The sequence below is a fragment of the Macrobrachium nipponense genome, chromosome 38, assembly GCF_015104395.2.
Source record: "Macrobrachium nipponense isolate FS-2020 chromosome 38, ASM1510439v2, whole genome shotgun sequence".
Classification (NCBI taxonomy): domain Eukaryota; kingdom Metazoa; phylum Arthropoda; class Malacostraca; order Decapoda; family Palaemonidae; genus Macrobrachium; species Macrobrachium nipponense.
In genome coordinates, this window is record NC_061098.1 from 15,323,823 (window position 1) to 15,349,054 (window position 25,232).

A 25,232-nucleotide genomic window follows, 5' to 3' on the forward strand; every position below is an offset into this window, starting at 1 on the left:
TTTTACAATTCAAAAGTTTTCTTATGTATTCTCATGCATGCTTGTGAGTTTTAATGTGACTTCAAAAATTTTTGAGGTGATAACTATATCTTCACAAGCCTGTATATGTTTACAGTAGAAAAAAATAATGAAGTTGTGAAATTAAGCTTTTAGTGTATATGAAAGTTTAGTGATGGTAGTTCACTTGATTTTTTAGGGCTCTTGCAGGATAAGATAGCATGCATGTAATTTTTTTGTGTAATTAATATTTTTATCTTTACAGTACGCAGTACAATTGGGCCATTTGCAACGCCAGATTATATACAACTTGCCCCTGGACTCCCTAAAACACGATCGGGGAAAATTATGCGACGGGTGTTACGTAAAATTGCAGCTGGTGAACGGGACTTTGGGGATATCTCTACATTAGCCGATCCAAGTGTTGTTGAAGTTTTATTTGAACACAGGCCGAATGACAAATAAATATTTTAGCTGATCTGGTATGTAAGATTGCAAGTTGACATACCTTATCTACAACTGCCTTTCTTTGGCAAATTTTATGTACTTAATATTTTTATTTTATCAATGCAAGAATAAATCCCATTGGTGTCAGACCATGTGCTTGTGGTAGCAGCTAATGATAAAAATGAGGAGGTTGTGTAAATGAATGTAGCCCAAATCTGATTTGTACCGTTGCAAATATTGTAAACTTTTGTCGGTTTTCATTTTCAAGTTTTTATTAATATAATTTATCCCTCATTCAATGAGTGAAAATAGTTATCTTCAAGACTAACTTGCCATTTATATGTACGACACATATAGACTAAATAATGTATTATTGACTCTTGACATTTGAATGCATGCTAGATCTCCAAGTATGGTCTGCTGGTTTATAAATATTAGAAATCATTATGGAGTGTTCTGTATATGTATCATAACTTTTGTAGAATTAACTTAAGGGGTAATTCATGTTGCTTTGAATTTCTCTAAGAAAGCATATACTGAATTGATAATTATGCAAAATTATATTGATATAAATGGTTACATCTACAAACACCAGTAAAAAAGGAGACTTAAACTCTTATTGAAAAAACTAATTGTAGGACTGCAGTCACCTTGTTTGGTTTTATTCATGAAAAGAGAAAGATGGAGGGCTTTGTAGCCAGGTACTGGCACTAGGTGAAGCACCAGCTATAAATCATTATTTGAATTCTCACTCTGTAGGTGGCTAAAAGTATCAGTTTAATTATTAGTATTATTATTTGAATTCCTCAGGCAGAAGAATCTTGTGATGTCAGGTGGCTAAAAGTATCAGTTTAATTATTAGTATTATTATTTGAATTCCTCAGGCAGAAGAATCTTGTGATGTCAAGTACTTAAGATTTTGCTTGAAGTTATTTCATTGTTAATAGTCTTGACATTCTTGAGAATAAGGAGAAGGATGTTTACTAGATATGTAAAGTGAAGTCTTTAATTTAAAGACAATAATTTTAAATATTTTTGTACGAGTCATTATATTTTTTATTCATTAAATGAGGGATGACCACAGTCATAACCATTCCCATAAATGAAAAAAGCATTTATATTTAGCATTAAGTTATTTCAAGGAGAATAAGTATGATGAAGACTTTATCATGTACAATTGAATATTACATAACAGTGCATATCAGAGGAGTGCTTTTTTCTGAGGTTGTATGTAACACTGGAATAATTTTCATGTTAGAAGTTCCCTATCATTGATGTGGATTGTGGTTTTGAAGGTATAAGAACCGTCCACTAGTTGCATGACCTCTGAATCAAGGTTTGGTTACTTACTGCAAAAAGTATCTTATAGAAGACAAGGTAGATAAGTTTTCTACAGCAACATGGATTTGTGTGCAGTAAGCTTTTATCTGTGCCCTTGAATGTGGTGATACCAAATACTCTTTATTCAGAAATTACATGCGCATCTTTTGGTTACCTTAAATACTAGTCATTTAAAGGATAAAGCTCTGATTATTTTTCTAAATCTGGTAGTAAATATATTGACACTTTCCTGAAATTAGGTCTTCCCTTTAAATTAGGTTCTAAATGAATGAAAGCAAGGTACACTCTTTAAAACTATATCTCAAGATTCCATTAATACGTATTTTAGTTCTAATGATGAGAAACATGTCCTTGTGACATTTTAATCATTATCAGAATTGGGCAGAAGTAAATATTTTAACTCTTTGAAAAGGAGACCATTTGAAGTTCATGGTGCTTTAACTTCTCAGTCATTTACAACTTTGCAGTAAAAAGCCATAAAGGTTTGTAAATCAATAAGATAAACATTATAATAATGAAATACTTACTTTAAGACCTATATTTGAAAAAGGTAATAACCCTTTATTTTTTCTGTAAACTGACTTCAAAGTAAATATATGAATGAAATTTTATTTACTTTCAGAATGCTAATTATTTGTATCACACTTAATTAAATGCATGTCTTTTTGTTTATTCTGAAATACAGACTAAGTATATAGGTACTCTATATAAACATTGCAAATGTTTTTAAGTCACATTGATTTATTTATTGCAATATGTTGTCTTTGATATTTATGTAATAGCTGGAGAGTTTTGGTCAAATTTTGAACAGCTGGCAGAGGTAGGTCAGGCATTTCTTTGTAGTTATATGCTTGAAAACTTAATTTTTAAGTAAGAGTGTTAATTCTAGTTTGTTTTGAATATTTGTAAAGAAAATTAATGTATACTTCTAGATAATTATCTTTGGGTAAACTCAATGCCATAATGTTATTTAACAATATTTTCATTTACAATGCTTTTCATCATTTGTTTAAGTAAGAAGTAATGTAACATGAAAGTGGATTTTGAATTTTTGAATTAGACTTTTAGACAACCTTTTACTTGGTTGCCTGACAATTGGAAGAATTTTTCTCATTTTATTCTAATATTCTGACTGAAATTTTTTATATTTAGCATAATTTATGCACAAATTCATTAACTTGAAAGTAATATATCCATCATAAATGTAATTTTTTGGTTAGCCCGCTATGTTGATCTTCCAACTCTTAGTCTGATGAAAATTTTTTTAATGGTTTCCTCAACAAAGTACTTCTAAAAAATGTTCAATCAGTATTTCAGAATTACTCTATAAACATTGCGAAAGATAATTTTGAAGTTTAGTGAGAGAGGAACTTGTGAAGAATGCCAAAGGAAGGGTGCTTTTCTGCTAGCGTTACGTAACCTCCCAGTATTTTTCAGGAATGTGTTCTAATGGTATTGTAATTTATTATTATTTTTTACTGGAACTGCAGATATAAACTACTGTATTGATTATTTTACGGAAAATCTCCAGTATAAAGTTTTATGGGATAAATTTATACTGGGTTTGCGTCATGGTACTTGACAACATCGTGGTACTTGACATAGTTTTGTTATTTTTGGTAACGAGAATTTGGAATGTATGTATGTATGTACAGTGTACTGTATAGGATTAATCTGTTAATGTTTGTTTCCAGTTGAAATGTATACATGTTGTACAGTACTAAAGGAAAATAAATCTTTGTCTGCTGTAATCATACTGCTTGTACAGGTAAGCCTGTGGTCAGTGTACGTACATTGTATTTGACTGGCAAACCAGCTTTAGTGACTACCACACTTGACCAAGATACTGCACAACTAAGACTTTCAAAATACTGTAAACTTTCAAGTTATAAATGTTAGCTCGCCAAGAAATGTAAAGTTGAAAAGGGATGAGTAATGTTTTTTTGTAAAGGTTTAAGATACAGAATTGTTGCGTGAAAAATTTTGAATATTGTTTAATATTGTAAACAAAAGGCTGTAGTTAAATTTGTACCTATTGTTATCTGTCATTCATTATCTTTAACTTCTGTCTGCACGAAAATTTTCTCAACTGTATCTTGCCTTGTAAAAAGTTAATTTCTAGTGCTTATCAATTTTTAGTTTAACTCTTAGATTAAATGGAACTGTACATAAAAGTTTGTTCTGTAGGAGGAGTTTGTCCTTTTTATTTTTTATGCTGAAAGTTATTTTAATTACAAAAATTCTGTATATTTTATTAAAAATCACACTGATGTGTGGTCAAATCAGTAATGCAATGAAAAGATAATTACAATAAACATAGAGGTACTCTTTATGAACCACAGCATAGTGACTGTCTTGTGATCCACACACTTGAAGAATCACTTTAGACTCTGTTTGTATTTGAAGCACTCTCAGTCTGAAAGAAAATATTGTAAAAATGTCCCGATGTGACTTACTAATCTTCATTGTAAAGCCCACAAACTGGAAGTGCCTTTGTTACTGTGGAGTCCGTGAACCGGCATGTTGTTGCTTTTTGTAACTACTTTGTAAATGCACACTTATTACATATCATATGTAATGTGCAAGCGAAGCCCATCATGGGGCCAGTATGCACAGATTACATTCTATCCCAAAAAAACTTGACTATTTACAAACAGAAAAATGTCTTAAAACTCCACAGCAAACAGTGTCTAGGGTTTGACTCTGTCTTTTGCACCAGTGGTAGGAACTATTGTAGGTATGAATTGTGAAATTGTTAGTCATAGAAAGTTTCGTTGAGGTTTCAATAGTAATTAATTATCTGTTTTGATCTCAAAATCACAAATTACCATTTAGTTTATGTATCATTGCTGAAGGATTCTGGTAATCTTAAATAACCAGTTTAAGAGAGTTATTAGTTAAATGTTCTATAATGATTTTTAAAATTTAATCAGTATCCAAGAACAACAAAGGTTCTTTAAAAAAAAAATCCAGATAATTCCTTTAGATGTAATCCCTTGAAACCTAGCAAAGGTTTTTGTGTTGCACAGTTGATACATGTGGAAAGACTGCACAGTTTTAGATGCGTAGGTCATGCAAAATATATTTATGATGTTCCATTAGTTAATCATTTGATTCTAATAAACTTGCCAGTCAGGCCAAGAATTTAGCAGAGTAACAGCAAGCCCTATTCACACTTCCACTGCCAAGTAGATTGCAAAAAATTAGTTTTATTTGTAAAGGAAAAAGAGGCATCTACATGTTTGTGGTTAAGCTTAATTTTTTATTTATAACTTTTATTGCATTTTGGGATGTCTTGATGAAAGGATCTTTTGCAAAGTATTGGTTCTGAAATTACATTCCAATTTCATTAGCTTGAGATTTAGATGTTTTAAGTTGAAGGATGTTTTGTTATTCAAGGATCTGATGGGTAGGCTAAACATTCTTTGTGGCACCTGTGACCAAAAGAAAAATAAAATATCAAAAGCTTCAAAAATGTATTTTTTTAATATCAGAAATAATTATGAAAACAACTGATGGGTCAAAAGAGTAAAGAGTTTGGAAAGTAAATATTTTTCCCACATTCAAAATGAAAATTTGTTGAAGTAGTAATTTGTATTTTTCATAGGCATACAAACCAGAGCCTTTCTGGTTTGTATGCCCAAATTATGCTGAGTATTCCTCAGCATAAGTTGGGGACATAAAGTATAAACACCTTTAAGAATGAAACTGTACATGTTATTTCCAATTTATTAATGAGAAAAAATACAATTTTCATACAAAAGGGAGGTTTTGTTTCAATTAAGCTAAGTGGGAGTGTTTAAGATGTCCACACTAGAGGGAAGCCAACAAATATTGCTTGGCAACAGCAGAAGATTGGGACATTTCTTCACTTCTCCCCCTTAAACCAATTAACTATCTTGTGACCAAGTTTCAGTGACTGATTACAGCTCACACTGAGGAATACTCCTACATAGAAGGCAATGGTTTGTATTTCTGTAGGAACAAAACCTCATTTCTTAAATTTGATGGGAGACCTACTAATAGAAGGGCTTTTTGAGATTTGTGAAAAAAACAAAGAAAATGATGATGATCCTAACATGAATGCTAAATTTGTGCTGTTCTCATCCATCTCTATTTACCACATTACTACTGTGTGAGATTCACCTGTGATGAGAGAATACTACATACTGAAATGACATCCTGCATTAAAAATATACTTCTTTACATAGAAACTATAGACACATCTTAAATCAGTTGAAACTGAATGACCCATCCTAGCAATTTAATTATGGAAAGTGATGTTGAAAATATGGAAAGGAATCTTATTATATTCAGTTCTACCTTACCTTAAAATTATCATAAACAGTATCATGCTGCCATAAATATTCTAATGATAAACTAAATAACAGTTTATTAAACAGTTGCATACTTAAGATCTAATTCTTCAATGGACGGCAGTATTTTAAAAATCTTTTCTCCATGCTGGTAACAATATCCAAATCACATTCACTCTTGGCTTCAACACGTAAAATAAAAAATTCGAAATTGTTAAAGAACATGAGATCCCTTAACTATTATTATCTATCTCATTTATATAATACATGACTCACGTGATGCCAGAATACTAAATGCTTTACCTGACATTCATTGAAAATTATATAAATTTTCATAATAAAATTTATTATTTGGATACTTACCTACTGTTAAATTTATCTATATCTCCCCGCCGATTAGGCGAGTCAACATTAAAAAAAAAAAAAAATCAAATGGCTGCCCGGATGACTGTCTAGTTTACCTGTTCTCTACCAGGTGTGTTTTGAATGTTTTAGCTCTTGTCAGAATTCTCCTTGACAGCCCACTAAGTTGTGGGGAGGCTGGGTGGGTCTACTTTAACAGTAGGTAAGTATCCAAATAATAAATTTTATTATGAAAATTTATATTATTTGAGATGAATCTTACCAACTGTTAAATTTAGCTGATTCCCACATTAAGAAGAGGATGGTGGGTAGTGCAGCTACAAAATTTCGCTCAGCCATTCGAGCTAAATGTTTCTTACACAAAATCCAAAACATTCTCACCTGATCTGGAATCCTTGGTGGATTTTACTACCACCAGAAGTTGGAATCCATTCAGGGAGCAAGGCTCTCATACGTATGCAGCAAAGAGTAGCCTTGCGGAAAAACCCCTTCGATTCAGCCAGCATGAAACGCAAGTGGTATGACGGACCCCTGTGCCTGGGTCCAAAAGCCCTATCAAATGACAAGTCACTTAAAATGAATACCTTTACAATATAAAGGTACGCTCCTTTACAAAATTTGTACCTTCACGCTCCCCAAAATATTAAAACCCGGGGATTTAAACAAAAGAGCCTAAAGAATTGCTTTTTTTTGGTTCAGGAAAAGACTACCCACTACTAGTAGTGGATTAAGGGCTTTACTATTTTCAAACACAATTCTGTATACTTAAGGTAGTGATCAGGCAAAAACTGAATTGTACTTCTACTGTGTCACATCAATCATATTCTGGAGCGACAAATTGACAAAACACTAAATGAAGTTGCAACTGCTGCTCACATTATGAATGTTTAACTTCAAAAAGGTAGAAGATATGGAGCTAGTTCTCATATACTAGCCTATCCAGTATGTCACAGAGGACCTTGTGTTCCTTGACAAAGTTTCTAAAAATCACAACACAAAAGGTTAACTTTGCATCTTCCAGGCTTAACCTTCACAAATACATTCTAGGTTTTCTAAAACCACAAAACAAAAGGTTGATTTTTGCCTCTTCCAGGCTAACCTTTGACCACAACATCTGCTTTTCTTAAAACCACAAAACCAAAGGTTAATTTTGGCTCTTCCAGCATTTACCTTTGACAAAGATGTTCAAGGTCTCTAATAAAAATGTTCTTGGTTTAACCTTTAAATTTAAATGCCCAACAGGATAGAGAAGTTTCCTCTTTTTCCCCCCCAAGGGGTTAGATTGGAATTCTTACAGGGAACTGTAAAGCATAGCCTTAACATCACCCTCAGGTCTAAGGGTGCTGACAGCAAATTTACTTATTAACCACTGCTAAATAAAAGGATTTACAGTAAATTCAGATAAAGTTTAGACCCGCATCTAAACTCCAGAGAGTGACTGATATAGAAATGAAGGGGCTTCAATCTCAACACCTTACAGTGCTGGTCCTCAGCAAGATCTAAAAGGGATTTTGACGAAGGAAAAATCTATTTCTGGGCAACGACCTGTGTCGCCCTGTGAAATGGTTCCTTTGATACTATTTCTGAGGAATAAATATTGCTATTCATCCTAGAGAAAAAAGAAACAATATAATGCCAAGATAAATGGCTCGCTCACTTCTTATAGAAGTGTCAGTATAGTAAGGAGCGAGTGGAATCACTACCAGAGGTCCCTTGCCATTTAGCTTCTTCCTTCGACAAAACCCCGAACTACGGAGGAGCCGGTCTACTACTACCGTGAGCGCCTCCGACGCCTGAGACGTCATTCCTGAAGATAGCCTCCAAGCTTGGGGTAAGCTGGGTGAGGATAATCTAACTACAGGGTGGGGTTTCACAGGGCGACACAGGTCTTGTCCCGCCCAGAAATAGATTTTTCCTTCGTCAAAATCCCTTTTCTGGGCTTGACCTGTGTCGGCCTGTGAAATAGTACCAGAGAATGCTAAACATCAAGCTTGAGGAACAGTACAGATAAATTAAGAAGGTAAAGTTAAACACTTGTAAGGTTAATAGTATAATAATCAACTAAAATTACAGTCTTACCCTAAGGGAAGTATAAGCCCTAAAACACAGGTTATAACTTAAAATTAGTTAGCCTAACAACAAACAATAACAATACAGGTTAGGCAAAGACAGGATAAGTTGATATATACAAAAGAATGGAACTGAATCCAATTAGAATGATGAACAAAAGCAAACTCAAGGTAACCCAATACATGGAGGCGACTAAACTAAGTAAGGGTGCAATGGGGCAGGTAGAAGGGAAGGCTACAAGAAGTTATAGTAAAAATTAAGAATCAGGAGAAACTGTGTTTCCAGCTGCCACTGCTGGAAATTTGAGGGCTTCTAAGGGTTTTAGGTAGTGCCGTTTGAAAACTGTCGGAGATTTCCAGCCTGTATACTTCTTAAGATCGTCAAAATTCATGTGTTGGAAATAATTAATAGATGTGGCCACCGCCCTAACATCGTGGGCCCGAGGAAAGGACTCTGGATTGGCCTGTTTAATGAAGTATAAAATTTGTTGCCTGATCCCTTTTAGGGATAATGTACCACCTTCCTTCCTAATGAACAATGGGCCTGAAGATTTCAGAGTTGTTCTGCTTAGGTAGGCTCTTAATGAGTTGACAGGACAAAGGGAAATGTCTTGAGGTAGTGGTAGGATTTTCCACGAGGACCATCTGTCCTGTGGGTCTTCATTTTTGGCTAGAAAATGGTGATCTGGGGATAAGAGGACTTCCCCTGAGGGGAGGAACTCAATGTGGCCTGGTTCCCTTGATAAAGCTGACAGTTCTGATATTCTAGCTCCGGAGGCTAAACTTAATAAGAATAGGGTTTTCCTCAGGAGGGATATATAATAGAACCAAGAGACTGATTTAGGTCTCGTTGATGGTCTTAATCTAGCACAAGCTTTTGGTATGGACGTAAAGTATGAATCCGTAAGGTCTATGCTAAAACCAAATTGGAAGATCTTTTTAAGAGCTGATTTGGCCGTAGTGATAGTGCTTGCTGCTAAGCCTTTCTCAAACAATGATCTGAAGAAAGTTATGGCTAGGTTCGTTGTCATGACTTGAGAATTTGACAACTTAAGGAACTCTGCTAGTTTCTTGACAGATGAATCATATTGCCGGAGAGTAGATTCTCTTTTATCTGATTCCAAGAATGAGATATTCTGGGGATCAATTTCTGCATTCCTCATGGCTGCGAATTTCAGAAAATCCATAAAGTTAGGGTTTTCTGAATTCTTGAGGAAGCGGACACAGTCTGAGTTTGCACTAACTGGGTTAGTTTGGGGTTGGGAATCCGTAGTGGTCGGAGTCTCAACTCTAGGAGTAGAGGGAACCAATTGCTCTTGGGCCAGTTGGGAGCTACTAGAGCTACTTGGCCTTTGAATGTTCTGAGTTTGTCTGAAACTTTCATGAGAAGGTTCACCGGAGGGAAGAGGTAAATATTCTTCCATTCGTTCCAATCGAGGATCATTGCATCTGTAGCGTATGCTAGAGGATTGAGGTTGGGTGCCACGTAACAAGGGAGTTTGTGGTTTGACTCCGTGGCGAAGAGGTCTAGTTGGAGTCCGGGGACTTGTAGACTGATCCAATTGAATGAACTCTGTCCAGTGTCCACTCCGATTCCAACGGAGCGGAGCGCGATAGAGCGTCTGCTACTACGTTCTTGACTCCTGCCAGGTGAGTGGCTGACAGGTGCCATTTGTTTTTGTTTGCCAGAGAAAAGATGGCTATCATGACATGGTTCAAGTGGCTTGACTTGGATCCGCCCCTGTTGATGCAGTGTACTACTACTGCACTGTCCAGAACTAATTTTAAATGTGAGTTCTTGGGCAGACGGAGCCGTTTCAGTGTGAGGAATACTACCATGGCCTCCAGTACATTGATATGTAGCTGGCGGAATGTTAACGACCAAGTTCCTTGAACTTTTTCGTACTGGGAGTATCCTCCCCACCCTGTTAGTGAGGCGTCTGTGTGGATCACTAATGATGGAGGGGGAAACTGTAGAGGAATTGCTTTTGAAAGATTCTTTGTCTCCGTCCAGGGACGGAGACGTTTCCGTAAGATCGCTGGGATAGAGGCTAGTTTGTCCCGTGATCTGCAATTCGCTCTTGAGCGCCATACTCTGTTTATATCTTTGAGTTTGGCTCTGAGCAGAACGTCTGTGACTGATGCAAACTGGAGTGAGCCCAGGATCCTCTCCTGGCACCTCCTGGATGTTTGTTGTCGTTTGAGAAATTGTTTTGTAACTCTTGCAATTTCTTTCCTTTTCAAACGACGGAATTGATAGAGTGTGCGATTGTAAGTCCCACTGAAGGCCTAACCACTGAATCGAAGATTCCGGTGTTAGTCTGGACTTGGTTTTGTTTATTTGAAAACCTAATGTTCTAGGAATTTGATCACTCTGACCGTTGCTTCTTTGCATTCTTTGGGGTTCTTTGCCCAAATAAGCCAATCGTCCAGATAAGCCACTAACATTATTCCCTGTTTCCTTAGCTCTTGCACTACTGCTTCCGCCAATTTGGTGAAGATCCTGGGGGCTATGTTGAGCCCGAATGGCATTATCTTGAAGGAGTAGGATCTGTTGCCTATTTTGAAGCCTAGGAATGGACGTAAGTGTCTGGGCTATGGAACATGATAGTAGGCATCTGTAAGATCTATAGAGGTTGTGACGGCCCCACGGGGAAGTAAGGTCCGTACCTGCGAAACGGTCAGCATCCTGAACTTGTCGCAATGAATGAATAAGTTCAGATGGGACAAGTCTAAGATGATTCTTCGGTTTACCGAGTCTTTCTTTGGCACGCTGAACAAGCGTCCTTGAAATTTTAAATTGTTGACTCTTGAGACTACTCCTTTGAGAAGGAGGTCTTCGGTATACTCTACCAATTCTGTTGTTGGTGCTTGATAGAATCTGTTGGTTGGAGGAGGGCCCTCTAGCCAACTCCAACCTAGTCCTTTTGTTACTATACTTTGAGCCCAAGGGCTGAAACCCCACCGCTGGCGGAAGAGGTACAGCCTCCCTCCTACCTTGGGACTTTCACTGCTGGTTTGCCGAGGGGCGGCCACCTCTTGCTCCTCGGAAACCTCTTCCTCTGTTAGCAGCCCTGCCGGATCCTCTGAATCGAGAGGCACCTCTTGCTCTGCTGCCTCTCGCAAACCTATTGAAAGCCTGAAAGTTCTGGCTTTCATAGTTGGAATTGTAGGCTGACGAGACAGCAAAGGAAGTAGAGGGTTGAGATTGCTGGGACTGAGGGGTCAGAACAAGGTATTGTTGTTGACCCTTCGACGATGGTTGCCCTTGTGGTGCTGGGACTACCTGAACCAACGTTTGCTGAGAAGGCTGGAAGGGAGAGAACTTCCTTGGTTTCTTCTTGTTCCTTGGGTTAGGACCAGAAGATTCCTGCCTCCGCTTTGCTACCAGTCCCCACCTGACTTTGAGGCACTGGTTAACCTTAGAAGCCTCGTGAAGGACTTCTGCTACTACTGGTGCTGGAAAGAGGTCCGTTCCCCAAATGAGGAAGCAATCAGGTTTTATTAGGTTCATGGCGGATAGTAGCTTCCGCCAGAACGCGCTTCCTACAATTTCTCCTGGCTATGAGGAAGTCGTAAAGGTCACACTGCATGGTGTGCAGCAGACCTTTAGCCAAAACTTTAAATAACGGCTCTTGTTGGTATACAAGAGCCGTCATCTCCGCCATAGTCATGGAGGAAAGGGATCTCGTGAGCCTAGTCCGGGCGTCGTACTCCATCTGGATGAGAGAGTCTGACAACCTGGGGAGTCTCTCACTGAAGAGAGAGGTGGCACAGTCCGCCTTTAGTTTTCCTACTGAGAAAGTAGGAACTGCCCCCTCGAAGTACGTCTCGGAGCCTGGGACTAAGAGAGAGGTGGGTTCCGTCTCTCGTAGTTGAGGCAGGGGCTCGTCTTTCAGGGCGGCCTGAAAGGTTGCTTCCACTACCTTAAGGGTCAGTGGTAGCGGAGTCCCTTCCACCGGAGTAAAAATGGTGAAAGGACTCCTAAATGCTGTGATGCGGGTGTTTTCACACCCCCATTCCTCCAGACTTCTCATTAGAGTCTGCTGTGCTTGTTCCCTCGGAAGGATCACTGTTTCCTTGGGAACCTTGTCCTCTCTCATCATCGCTGCTTCCGTTAGTCGGACGTAGCCAATGAATGGTGGTTGAAGGTCTCTGGGGTGGAACTCGAAGTCCTCACGCCTTCGAGTTCCTATGCCTTCGATTGTCAACATTCCGTTGACAAACGGGCATACGAAGCGATCCTCCAAGGGTTGGCCGCCTTGAATTCCGGCAGTTGGCTGGAATCTGGCATTGGAAGAGGAGAAGGTGGCACAGATAGAGGGGAACCTGCCGCGATCGAGGTTTGAATCCCGGCGATGGCATTCTCCTGAACGGCCAGCCGTTCCGCCAGCGATTGGATCGACTGGCCAGAAGACGTAACAGAACTGGAGAGCTGGGAGAGCACTGAGCCGACCTTGTTGTCAACCAAGGCCCCTACGATCACTCCCACCTGCTCCAGAATATTAGCCGAAAAGGATTCGGGATCAAAAAGAGGGACTTGAGCCCGATCCTTACGTGATCTATGTTTGGGGGACCTCGACACAGAGGAAGAGGCCTCCCTTGACCTAACTGATCCGGGGTGGTGAGCCGGAGTTACAGTGTCTGTCAGGATGACCGATTTCTTGGGGAGAGACTTTTTAAGTTTCTCCTCGGTCATCTTAGCCTTGGGGATCACTGAAGTAGCCTTAGGACGGACAGACCGCTGCTCTTCAGTGAAGCCCCGGAAAGAAGTGGAAGTAGAAGGATCAGTAGAAGGTGATGGAGAAAGGGAATTCAGGAAAGGGCCCTAAGAACCCACAGAAGCTGCCCCTACTACACCCTTACCTGTACCCATGGAGTCAATAGCCATGGGTTCGACGTCGAGGTTCATTGCCGCAACGTCTTCTGCAACGTCCTCTGGGAAATCCCCCTCCTGCAGGGAGATCATGACTTGAAGGTCGGCCAGCAAAGGGGCGGCCGCTATCGGGTCCACCACTGATCCTTTCTTGGCTCCTGGGAATACTAGGTCCGCCATATCCTGGGTAAGAATGTAGGGGCGGCCCTTCGAATTCCGGCCAAAACCCCCTACCCAAGCTTTGAGAGTCGACAAAGCTTTCTTCTTTTCTTCATCAGAACCCTGTAAAAAAGAGTCTAGAGTTAGGGAGAGGATAGGGGAGGAATGTCTGTTGTGTTGAGATTATATGAATGTGTCTCATATGTGAAAGGTATAATATAATAACAAGTATTCCAGGTGATGAATGAATGAAGAAAGTGCTAAGAAACGTACTACTAGTGAGGCATCTCCTACTAGCAAGTAGCAGGTTTGGCAAGCTTCATGATGCCAAACGATAAAATCCTCCACTTTCACTGCACATCCTGCATGAGAACGGCATACTATATGGCCGCACGGGTCTTGGAGGATGGCATTGCACCCAATCTCCTGGCACAACACCTGTAAGTCAAAGGATACATGAGTACCAATGACAACCTCCGGTGGTATAATATGCAAAATATCCGTGGGTGCCGGAGTAGGACCGACGGATAGAGATCTACGTATGAATATTACGTAGAAAGTTACGAGGGGGGAAGAAAGTCTCTGCCTCCGCCTAAGCTCACTTGTATATGATTAAAAATAGACTCCGTAGGGCCCGGAGTTCTCCGTATGGCCCGGAGTTAATTAATATTGAAGCAATGTCAAACTTCTAACGAAGCAAGGGATAGTACGAGAGGCAGAAATAAAAAAACCCCCCCCCCAGTAACGCAAAAGATTCTAAACATTAAATAAAAAAAAATAAAACAAAATAAAAACCAAAATAAAAACCCATTATATCAGTAAGTGCTCGTGTGAACTATCCTAATGGATAGGAAACCCAGTGGTTCCCTCCCCCCCTCTCTATGTTTGGTAGCGGCGGATAGACACCTGCCGGACTGAACTGGGGGGGAAAGGGTAGGGAAGAACGTGGGGTAGGGGAGCCATCCCCCTGAGCGGCCAGTTAAGGACGGAGAAGAAGGGGGGAGGAGGTCCCTAGCCCCCGAGGCACATGACGAGTGAGAATACCAGTAGGGGAGGGGAGATCCCCACCAGTCCCGTGAGTCACCCCCTCTCATGCAGACTCGGACGCTAGCTGTGAGAAACGAGTCATCACCCATCGACGTGGATGGCAATGTATGGTGGGGGGAGGGGGACTGGGGGGGAAAGGGTGGACGTGGGGGACCCCGTAACCGGGTGGCTCACCGCAATCAACCGGTGGTCTTCCCGGCCAGGTGAAAGACACGAGGTGGGGAAGAACCGTCGGAACACGAAGCTAAGCAAACAGAAAATTAGGCTAATCGCCGATCCGAAGAAAGGGGTATGTTAGCCTAATCTAATCTCTGGTTCAAGAAAACGGGGGGCAGGCTAATCACCAATCGACAATTGGGGTATGAAAGCCTAACTTAATGGTAAAATAAATGATAACAGGGAAGCTAATCGCCATACCGAAGCATGGTGTATGTTAGCCAACCTAGTACCTATAATATTCTTGATGGTAATCAGGAACCAGAGAAGAAAAGAGAGAACATCAGAATAATTAAGATAATATGACTCTCAAATCGTGACTGATAAAACTCCTAACAATGTAAGGCGTAGCTAGACTAAGGTCCGAAACGTGCGGTCGGAGCGTGTCCCGTGGAGGCCTAACTAAAAAACTAACTGCATAAAAGATATAGAGACTATGTATAAGTAACCATATCTAAAGTACTGAGAAAGAGGGGAAATCCCTAACGGTATGGAAGACCGAAAGAGAGAACCCGTACCGCCAAGCGGTCGAGGGGCATACCGGCCGATAAGGCTCCGAATATGTATAAAACACGAAGATCATCATAAAATGAGATCAGTAACCCCAAACAGTACTTAACTTAGAAGCAGAAGCTGAAGACATCTTGAAAATAAAAGATAATCCAAAAGATAATCCAAAATCGAGCGAAACACAGCACAGAAAAAATTCTAACGTCTGGTTGTAACGCGCGCTATCGAAAGGAATGACGTCTCAGGCGTCGGAGGCGCTCACGGTAGTAGTAGACCGGGAGCTGTAGCACGGCTCCTCCGTAGTTCGGGGTTTTGTCGAAGGAAGAAGCTAAATGGCAAGGGACCTCTGGTAGTGATTCCACTCGCTCCTTACTATACCGACACTTCTATAAGAAGTGAGCGAGCCATTTATCTTGGCATTATATTGTTTCTTTTTTCTCTAGGATGAATAGCAATATTTATTCCTCAGAAATAGTATCAAAGGAACCATTTCACAGGCCGACACAGGTCAAGCCCAGAAAAGTACTTGATGCAATATTGAGGAAAGTACGTATGGAACAATAACTTTGGAAGTAGACAGTGAAAAGTCTTATCTCCTCTAAACAGAAAACATTGATGTCTACAAGGTTCCAGGTGCTGAAAATTCCTCCAGAATGGTACCATCAGCAACACACAGACCACTGCTTCTGACCCCAGGCTATGGCAGTTTTAAATTAAGGACAGATCCTATGATGACTTGAAAATCTTATTATTGGGAGGGGACATTCTAACCTCTCCAAGCAGTTAAGGAGATGCCTACGTCAATGGAACTGTATGGAATTGTGTAATAGAGTTGATTTCTTCTCAACGGAAGAATGAGACATCTACAAAGAGCATTGGAAATTCTGAAAAGTTTTGCCCTGAGGCTACAAGGGCTCTACAGGAGACTAAGCAATTCTTGAACATGAAATTGCTCAATAGAATTCAGAGTAGATATAAGGGGCAGGCCTATGAGTCTGAATTAGGCAAAATTTAAAGAAACATCCACTGCTCAAGCCTGAGGGCCAACAAAGTAGTAGTAATCATTCGGATGTCCCTGTTCATCTACATGCTAGGAAGCTAAATGAGTGTTCCTTAAATCCATCCAAGTGCCAAACTTATGGATGTCAGGGCCCTTGTGGGCAGTTGCTCTTCCTGAATCCCCAATTGCTAAAACACTGTCCTTCCACAGAATGGATGATCAAACCAATATGTTGTTTCATTTCACTCAAAGCAGCAAACTTCCCAAAAAGACTTTTTCTGACCGGGAATAAAGTTGCTAAGCATCCTGATGTCTTTCCACTGCCCTGACATCTAAAAAGTTTTACCAGGTGTAGTTGACCATTCTATGCTGCATGAAAGGTTAATGACACTAGTTGAACTCTGTGTTGCATGACAGAGGGAAAAGACCAAAACTTGGACTTAGGTTTAAGAACCAAATGGATGATTCCTGGTTAGAGTGTCCCTCCTACAGTCCTGGAGCCAAAGTTGGTCCTGGATTACTTACAAATTTAATGAAAGTTATTTGTAAGTCGTAATTCTTACGCTGAAACCATACATTAATTGAGCATGATTATCTGAAAATAACCCATAAGGCCATTTTTCCTATTGAGGAATAGCCCTTATCATATAGGAAGTTTCTTTCTGGTCTAAAATCTTCAAGCAGCACATGCCTATTCATCTTGACCGACAAGCAAGCATAATTAAATATCATCCCCACATCACTAGGTAAGAATGGGGATATAAAGAATTAACAATATAGAGCATAGAAATTGGGCCAGAAGAAGCAACAGGTCTTTGGCCTTTGGAATACTGTTGACAGAGTGGGCTAATTTGAATAACTGATTCAGTAGAAGTGTCTTGCTCCTAAAGTTGACACCATCTACCAATGGGCAACAAGTCCCTGACATAACTTATAGAGGACTGCACACTAACCCAAACAAAGTGCACAGAGCAGTAATACCTTCTAGTAAAAACCCTTTGAAGGAACTTGCATGATTGGGGATGTATGGTAAGTGGAATGAATACATTCTGCATGTGTACCACAAGTCTGACCATTCTTTGGAAAGGCACTAAACCATGCTAGAAACCAACAAGTATATGGGCAGATACTTACTGTTATTCAGTCTCTAAATGTCCAAGAATATCTCCAATTACTTATGGGTGTCTTCCTAAAGAATTACCCTTGGACCATCATTCCCTCTATATACAATCTCCTACTAAAAGAGACTTATGAGAGATCTCTGCTGAAGACAAGGGATGCTATAAGAGGGAGATTAAACCAGTGGAGGACAACCAAAAAGAATCACAACTGCCCTTCACTGTCTCCACCATATAACATACTGGTCCCAAGTCTCTCCATGCATGTTAGGAGGTTGCAACTGTCCATATCCCAGAACCTGAATCTGCACTTATTCCCGAAAGGTGTAAAATAAGACTACCAATAGATAATCACGAGCTGCATAATCAGACAGGAAGCGAAAGTGTTCTCACTTCTTCCAGAGTGAATATAAGCATGAGGACATTACCCTGCAGCATCAGAAATGAGTTACTTATTTTAGTTACTTGTTTCCTCGCTAAAACTCCTGCTGGGTTGATGTCTCCACCTCTCTAAGAAGTCACAGAGATGAGACAACATAGATAAAAGGTAATAACTCAAGTAAACTGAAAATCTATCAGCATGTCTGTCAGTCTCGAGTTCATTTCCCCACAGGAAAGAGAAAGAAAGAAAGAAAGCGAACCTCCTAATAAAGACGGTTAGAGGACTAATAAGCGTTGTACAGCAAAAGTCGGCCTTCGGCTCTCCGCGACCTTAAAAGACAAGATGACAAGCCTAGGCAGACACAAAGGGAGATTGTGTCCGAGGATGAGAAGTTACGAAATGCTCTCAAATTGGAGAAAACTTGGTTCTCTTCTCCATTATTTAGAGTGCGCCAAAATACGCTAAGACAATTAAGATATTTTCTCTGTGTGGCCTCTATCCTCAACAAAATGAGGATACAGCAAGGCATATTGTGACAACAAAAGCCGACCGGCCCAAACGAGTTCCTCCAACTCCATTCAAACTCTTCTTCCGTCAGCGGGTGACGGGAGGAGACAGCTGCCGACAGGAGGTAAACAAAGAGCTTAAAGGATTGCTCTTTCTCTGCAACCCTTGGCGACAAAAAGTGACACTTGTCGATAAGAGGTGACAGCAGCTGAGTGCTGTATCGAATCCACCACGACTCAGTTAAGCGACTCGGGACTCGGCCAAGTCCGCACTCAGCACGAGTCAACTGCATTCACATGATGTATCAAACCAAATTATCGTGCCAAATATCTTCAAATTGTCGTATTTTGATTAATCATTATTTATCGTACAGAGGGTCAAATTACCGTACTCGTACGATAATTATCGTATGTCTGGGAACCCTGGTCCGCAGTCCGCACGAGTCGACAGAGGGAGAGAGAGAACGAGGCGCCAAAAGTGGGAGGAGGTGGGAGAGGAGTTACAACAATGCTCCCGCCTCGTCCGAAAGCGATCGTACATACTTGAAAGCATTCCTATATGAAATAAGTTAGAAATCTCTGAAGCTAGAATATCTAACTTGGCAAGAACTTTAGATACTACAGACAGTGTCGACTTGAAGAGAAACATTAATCGAGGCAGTAGTAAGAGATTTGCCGATAGCTGAAGAGGAAGCAACGCAAAGAACAAACCCAAGCATTATGAAGAAAAAGGAAAATGCTAGCATACATGAATTTAGAATAACCAAAACATGAGAGATAAACTGTCGACATATCTAAACGTGTAAAACTCGCTACAGATACATTATCATCTCAATAAAATGTCTATACCTATATCATATATTATTAAGCCTATGCATGCTAACACCTCAAACTAGGTGTTGAAGACGACAGAATGCGCCTACTGAGCGAGCATCAACGCTTACTGAAATGGTCCTTATGTGAACTCTTTAACGGTCCTTTGGTGAACACCCTTAAAAGATATTCAGACCATGAAAAGGGCGAAGTAGGTATTGGAGGGCACAGAATCCCATCATCCCGAGAACCGACCCGGTTCCCTAGCAGCGGACGTTTCCAACTGTCGCAGGGCAGTCCTAGGCTCGGGCTACGTACAGACAAGGGCACCAACACCTTACTTCTAACAAGGAACGTGAAAATGAGCGCACACTGGAGGGATTCAGAACGTTCCCGTCACAAACTAAGTTCAAATTGTATTAGGACTAAAAATAGGTTAATGTTCTAACTTCTCGTTACGCTTTTCCTGAACCGAATGGGGAGCAGAAGGCGGAGCTACAATGGAAGTCAATACTAGCCTACTAAAATGCCTAGTCTGAGTAGGGATAGCCTGACAGGTTTAAGTCCTGATCTAACTAATTGCTTTCGCAATCTATTAGTTCCAGTCTTTCCTATATCTGACATATTCAGGCATAAATTTCTCAGAAAAAATCCCTACATTCTTCACATCTAGTACATAGTTCCAAAATCACACTCTGTACCCCTGCCAGTACAAAGGAATGTAGATCAACTTCCAATTTCACCATCCTGGTTACACCAAAACATTCCTACATAGCTTGATGTTATTGGTTTTACTTACGGTGGAAGATATCCTAGGAAAATGAAATTACAATACCATAAACAGGTGTAAAACAGCCAAACTTCATAGAATACCAACAATCGCCTAGCTGCAATGGCGGCAAGAATTCTGACAAGAGCTAAAACATTCAAAACACACCTGGTGGAGAACAGGTAAACTAGACAGTCATCCGGGCAGCCATTCAATTTATTTTTGTTTGAATGCCAACTCGCCTAATCGGCGGGGAGATATAGCTAAATTTAACAGTAGGTAAGATTCATCTCAAATAAAAATATTTCATTATACTGAAACTGAAACTTAAACTACTGGGTGGAATTTAAATTTTCTGCTATACTGTACCTAGCAATAAATAACAATGAGTCAAGATGCTATAAACTTTTCAGTTTTGATATGCAATAATGTTTCAACTGATTAAGAACTGGATCCAAATCTTCAACTGACTCTGTGTTATTTTGAATCTCTTGGTCCCAATCTGTGATGTTATCCAAATCACATTCACTCTCAGCATCATCAACACCTAAAAAGAGAAAAATAATAATTTAACCAAATTCTGAATAAAAATACAAAGAAAAATATGCACAAACACAACTGACAAATTGTGTGGATATCACTTAACAGAAAACACATGGTACGTATGCCAGATTTTTTGCTAGTAGAATGTACATAAATTTTTAGTAGCTATGACATGCAGACTACAGTAAATTCTTTAATCTAAATTCTAAACCACTAAGTATTGAAAATCTAATATTAGCCAAATAATATATTTCCACCTTACCCAATATGTATAGTGCTCATGTAAATAAAGACAAGGATGAATGTTAAAATTGAAAAAATTCACAAACATTAACCTAAAACTTAAAGAGATAAAAAGGAGCTAAAAATGTCAACTTATAAAGGGAAATCTACTTACCAGGGGTGAAAATCCAACCACGTTTTTCCCTAACTTCTATAGAAGTTTTTATTCGCACAGAATACAGAACATCTCCATAATTTTCTTTGAACCACTGTAAATCACTACGCCTTCGCATGTCGCTGACAATCCATACTGGGAACTTAGAAGCTACAATACATGAGAAATAAACAATGAAGGTGTATTACGCAGAGTTCTTGATGTTTACAATACTAATGAAGAACAAAATGAAATACATTAGTCTTTAAGCACTGAATTTAAAATCAACAGAAATAAATTTCAAACTAAAAATTATGACAGAAGAAATTTAAATATATATGTAGTATATAAATTTAATTGATGAATGGCTTTGGCCTTTACCTTAAGATGTTCTATTATCATTGAGTAGCCTAACAACACCACTGATCTAATTCAACAAGACCTCAAGTTATCAGAGGAACAATAAGTGCAGAATTTAACAAAGTCGCAAAATAGGTTCTCTTTCTCTATCCCATGAACTCATTTTTAAAACTAACTTTGATAGAAAACTTATGTATTACTTCCATATACAATATTTTATTCTTATTAATTGTAACTTCATCGGGAGACAACCACGGAAAAATACTGTGACATTTAATATGCCATAGGCTAGTGGGGTCACATATTAAGCTATTATAAAACTTTGCAAGGATCCAAATCTCTCAATGATATGGCCAAAGTGTTACTCATTAGTCTGGATCTTTGAATGTTTCCTGTACTCAATACAGAACAAACTACAAGTAAACATAAAACAAATATGTGCAACATTAAATGGATATACAATTTGTGCTACCTCAAGTCACTTACCTTCAAACATTTCAATGGCTGCTCGAATGAAAAATCCAGAATCCTTTGCTCTTTTTGCTTCACTCCATGAAATCATTTCAAGCCTATATTTTTCCTTATACTCAGATGCTGATAGGAGCTTTTCATAATCAAGGCCATTGTCAAGTGCAAATTGTTGTTTAATAGGACCGGACAAACGTAAGATCTTGCTTAGATCATTTCCTATTCTGTAGATATAATAATTGGTTTTAATTCCACAAATTTTACAAAATTTCAGACAACGTAATGACAATTAGTGTGGTAATTTTGCTTCTTTCAGCTTTTATCTGCATATACAGTAAAAATGTCTTTCTTTTTTCTACATACAACAATGTCTTTAATCTAAGTAAATTGTTTTCTTTCAACAAAATCTCCATTAAAGGCACTACAATTGTTTTGCAAGTCTACAAATATAATACTACAATATATCTGCCTTATATAATTAACAAAGAATAATAAAAAACTTTAGTAAATCTAAATAAGCTATTGTATTTACTATACTAATACGTACATAAATAAATGATATTTATGAAAATGAAATTGTACTTGAGTATGACTGTAAACAAGGAAATCCCAACCCGACTGCACAAAGCTGCAGTGCAGAGGTTATGGAAATTTTTTTACTTTATGATGAATATAAGCAAAATATATCTTGTGGTTCAATTCTTATTTAGAACAGACAAGCTTATTTCCTTTGTCAAACTCCTCTAGGAAAAGGTAAATTTGTCAACTAAGGCAAGGCAAACTCTAGTAAGCCATCTTTTCCCTCTTAAAAACTTTTCCCCAAGGTTGATTTTACAAGTGGTTTACACTTGCAAGTTATCCAGTACATCCATGAGTAAGACTTTCCTGACAAGCTGCAAGATGCCTTTTTAACCTAAAAAAAATAATTGCAACCAAAAAGTAATTGTTTAAAACTAACTGAATGAGAATATGAGAAAATGTTCAAGACAAGAAAACTTTTCAAATCTATTGCTTGCATAAAATTTCTGGGTAACAAAACAAATTACAATATCTTACCTGCTTTGCAAAAGATCTGTGATATAGTCCTTCCCTGATTTGCGTTTTCCACTAAACAGCAAAATTACTGCAGGATTTTCTGGCATTTTGTAACTTCTGAAAATTGAAAAATAATAAAGGTTATAAAAATTATTAAATTTCCTAGATACAAATCACTGTTTTACAATACTACCCTTTTCAATAATATAACAGTTAACAGAACAAAGCAGCAAAGGATATATCACACAGTACATTTTCATACAACTAAAGCAATCAGGTTTTGAAAATCTTTCACTTAAAGGGAAGCAAGAGAGGTTGCTAACCAATGCAATTTCTTTTTAATTTTACGGCAAGGATGGGAAAAATCAAATTATGAAGACAATATTTATAACTTTATACAAACCAAATCACTTAACATATGCCTTCAGGTGTGTCAGCTCCTTTCCCAACCCCTCTAGTTCATTTCCTTGAAACTGATAAATAAAAAAAAAGAGAAAAAAAATATCTATTTGCTGTTTGCACGGGCTTCCAAGTTCCTTTATTGATTATTTGGTCATTCCAATTGTTATCTAACCACTCTACAAATTCTGTGGATCATGAGAAAGGAAAATAACCCTAGAGCAGCTCAGGTAACGGTGGCATAGAACTTCTTGGGTATTTCCTTAACTAGCTGGGCAAGAAAGAAGGTGTAATCTGTAATGTCAACTTCTCTAAGTCTCAAATTCAGACTTGTTGAGGACGTTATTAGCAAGAGAACAGGGTACTACTATTCACACTTTCCAAACATGCTTGTCCCATACAAACCACCTAGGCTAGGCTAAATCTAAAGGTCATATGTGGCATCAAGGAGGCTACTTGTTAAGGTCACAACTTAGTGTTACCATTTGGCAGTGACAAGTGGTAATGTTCTGATGAGCAAAGTCAGCAGGTTTGTAAAGACACCTGCAGATACACTTGGGATTTTAATAATTTTAGACTAAGACTTTGAAAATTGTATCCTTATATGCATATACTACTGACATACTTTAGGCTAGAATTGCATCCTTGCAATTCATTGTATGACTTATGGCACTCTAGGTCAGATACAATACAGGGGTTTGTTGTGGGGGGGGGGGGGGGGGGGAGGCAATAGGTTAGGTTAGGTTAGAATGTATCCCTGTATTTAAGTCCTATCTGGGCTATTTCCCCAATCCAAAAATCCTCAGTTTCCCATTGGGGGCCCTCCTCCCATTATTCTCAGAAGGGGATGTGTTTGCCTATGTGTTGGATAAGCATCTCCTTATACAATTAATGTAAAATCATCAAATTCTCATTGACACTTTGTGGAAAAACTAAATTACCAAAACAAATTCGATTAGCCTATGGGATAATAGTTGAAATTTCCGAAAAATTATCAAGACGATCAAAATGTCGATGAAGATACCTATCTCATAAGTATAAGATCATTGTTCCTTACCCCACAAGCACAAGCTTGAAGTTCTTAGTAGTAGGTACCTAGCTATAACATCTAGTAGCCTAGGTATGTCATGCAAGGTAACACAGGCTACTACCTACTAATTCACAAAATGCAAATAACATGCGTTCTAAACATACTTTATTAATACTGTAATGTAATTAAATTTCGTCGTAGACCCGTGCACCACCACAGTCAGACAATGGGTGGGCGGGGCCCGTCAAACTTGACAGCTCCACCCACACGGTCATCGAACCTACTTTTCATCAAGACTTTACTACCTAAATAACAACGCTCTAGTATATCTCTCTTATAAATCCAAGTTGGTTTGACAAATAGCTTTGAGATTAAGACTGCTTATATTACCTCTAAGACAGCCTGTTGATTCTGCTACAAAAATTATGATTTTAGTAGTCAGCGGGTTACCTGTCAGTCACGCTTTGATTTGGTCGCGTAGAATTAGCATTAGTAGTAGTAGTAGTAGGGATTTGTTTACAACCGAATCTTTTTAACTGCACATCCTACGGTGCCTCTTTATCATCCTCATACTATTAATGGCCACTTTGTGGCATATTTTAATATATTAACTTTTAATGCTGTTTTGTAACTTATTACCTGAGTGTTCCCGCGGCGGTGTTTTGTGGTGTGATCGCTGAGAAACCAGGAGCCATTGATCAAAAACTGGGTGAAAGTTGACTTGGCTTTTAAAACCAAATCAGAATCAGATTAGCGCTGAACTTTAAATTGTTTTGTGATATAGTTAAAAACAAATGGTATTTCATTCTGTTTGTGGCACATTAAAAGACGGAAATTAGATTAAACGCGAAGTTTTTAACCTATGATACTACACACACACACACACACAATGCAGTGAGAAAAAAACAGCACATTTATTCAAAACGACACAAGAATATAAACATTTTAAAGACACTGTAATGAGGATGCCATTTTAAGAGCTTCCAGAATTAAAAGAGAATATGCTTTTATCATTATGCACAATCGCATATTAACTACTTACAATAAAATAAAGCGTGAACTATAACATAAAACCGTAAGTGATCCGTAACT

The 25,232-nt window shown here is 38.7% G+C and overlaps 2 protein-coding genes across 6 annotated transcripts in view; one reads left to right on the forward strand and one right to left on the reverse strand.

Annotated features, from left to right (window-relative positions):
• LOC135209661 (acetyl-coenzyme A synthetase, cytoplasmic-like) overlaps nucleotides 1-5,260 on the forward strand; it is a 61,660-nt gene extending 56,400 nt beyond the window's left edge. Inside the window, exon 14 of the mRNA XM_064242394.1 lies at nucleotides 263-5,260. Coding sequence (XP_064098464.1) covers nucleotides 263-462 — 200 coding nt within the window. The 3' untranslated portion in view covers nucleotides 463-5,260. The remainder of the gene's footprint in view (nucleotides 1-262) is intronic.
• The window catches only part of LOC135209660 (phosphomevalonate kinase-like), a 38,107-nt gene continuing 17,956 nt past the window's right edge, over nucleotides 5,082-25,232 (reverse strand). The window contains exons 1-6 of one of the 5 annotated variants that reach the window (XM_064242393.1): nucleotides 24,531-24,655; nucleotides 22,733-22,828; nucleotides 21,695-21,900; nucleotides 20,870-21,019; nucleotides 20,401-20,476; nucleotides 5,082-5,219 (exon numbers count right to left, since the gene is read on the reverse strand). In XM_064242393.1, the coding sequence (XP_064098463.1) occupies nucleotides 5,180-5,219; nucleotides 20,401-20,476; nucleotides 20,870-21,019; nucleotides 21,695-21,900; nucleotides 22,733-22,818 (558 nt within the window). In that variant the 5' untranslated portion in view covers nucleotides 22,819-22,828; nucleotides 24,531-24,655 and the 3' untranslated portion in view covers nucleotides 5,082-5,179. Of the gene's footprint in view, nucleotides 5,220-20,298; nucleotides 20,477-20,869; nucleotides 21,020-21,694; nucleotides 21,901-22,732; nucleotides 22,829-24,304; nucleotides 24,382-24,530; nucleotides 24,656-25,232 lie in introns of those variants that run through there. The other 4 variants (XM_064242389.1, XM_064242390.1, XM_064242391.1 and 1 more) reach the window with 4 other exon arrangements.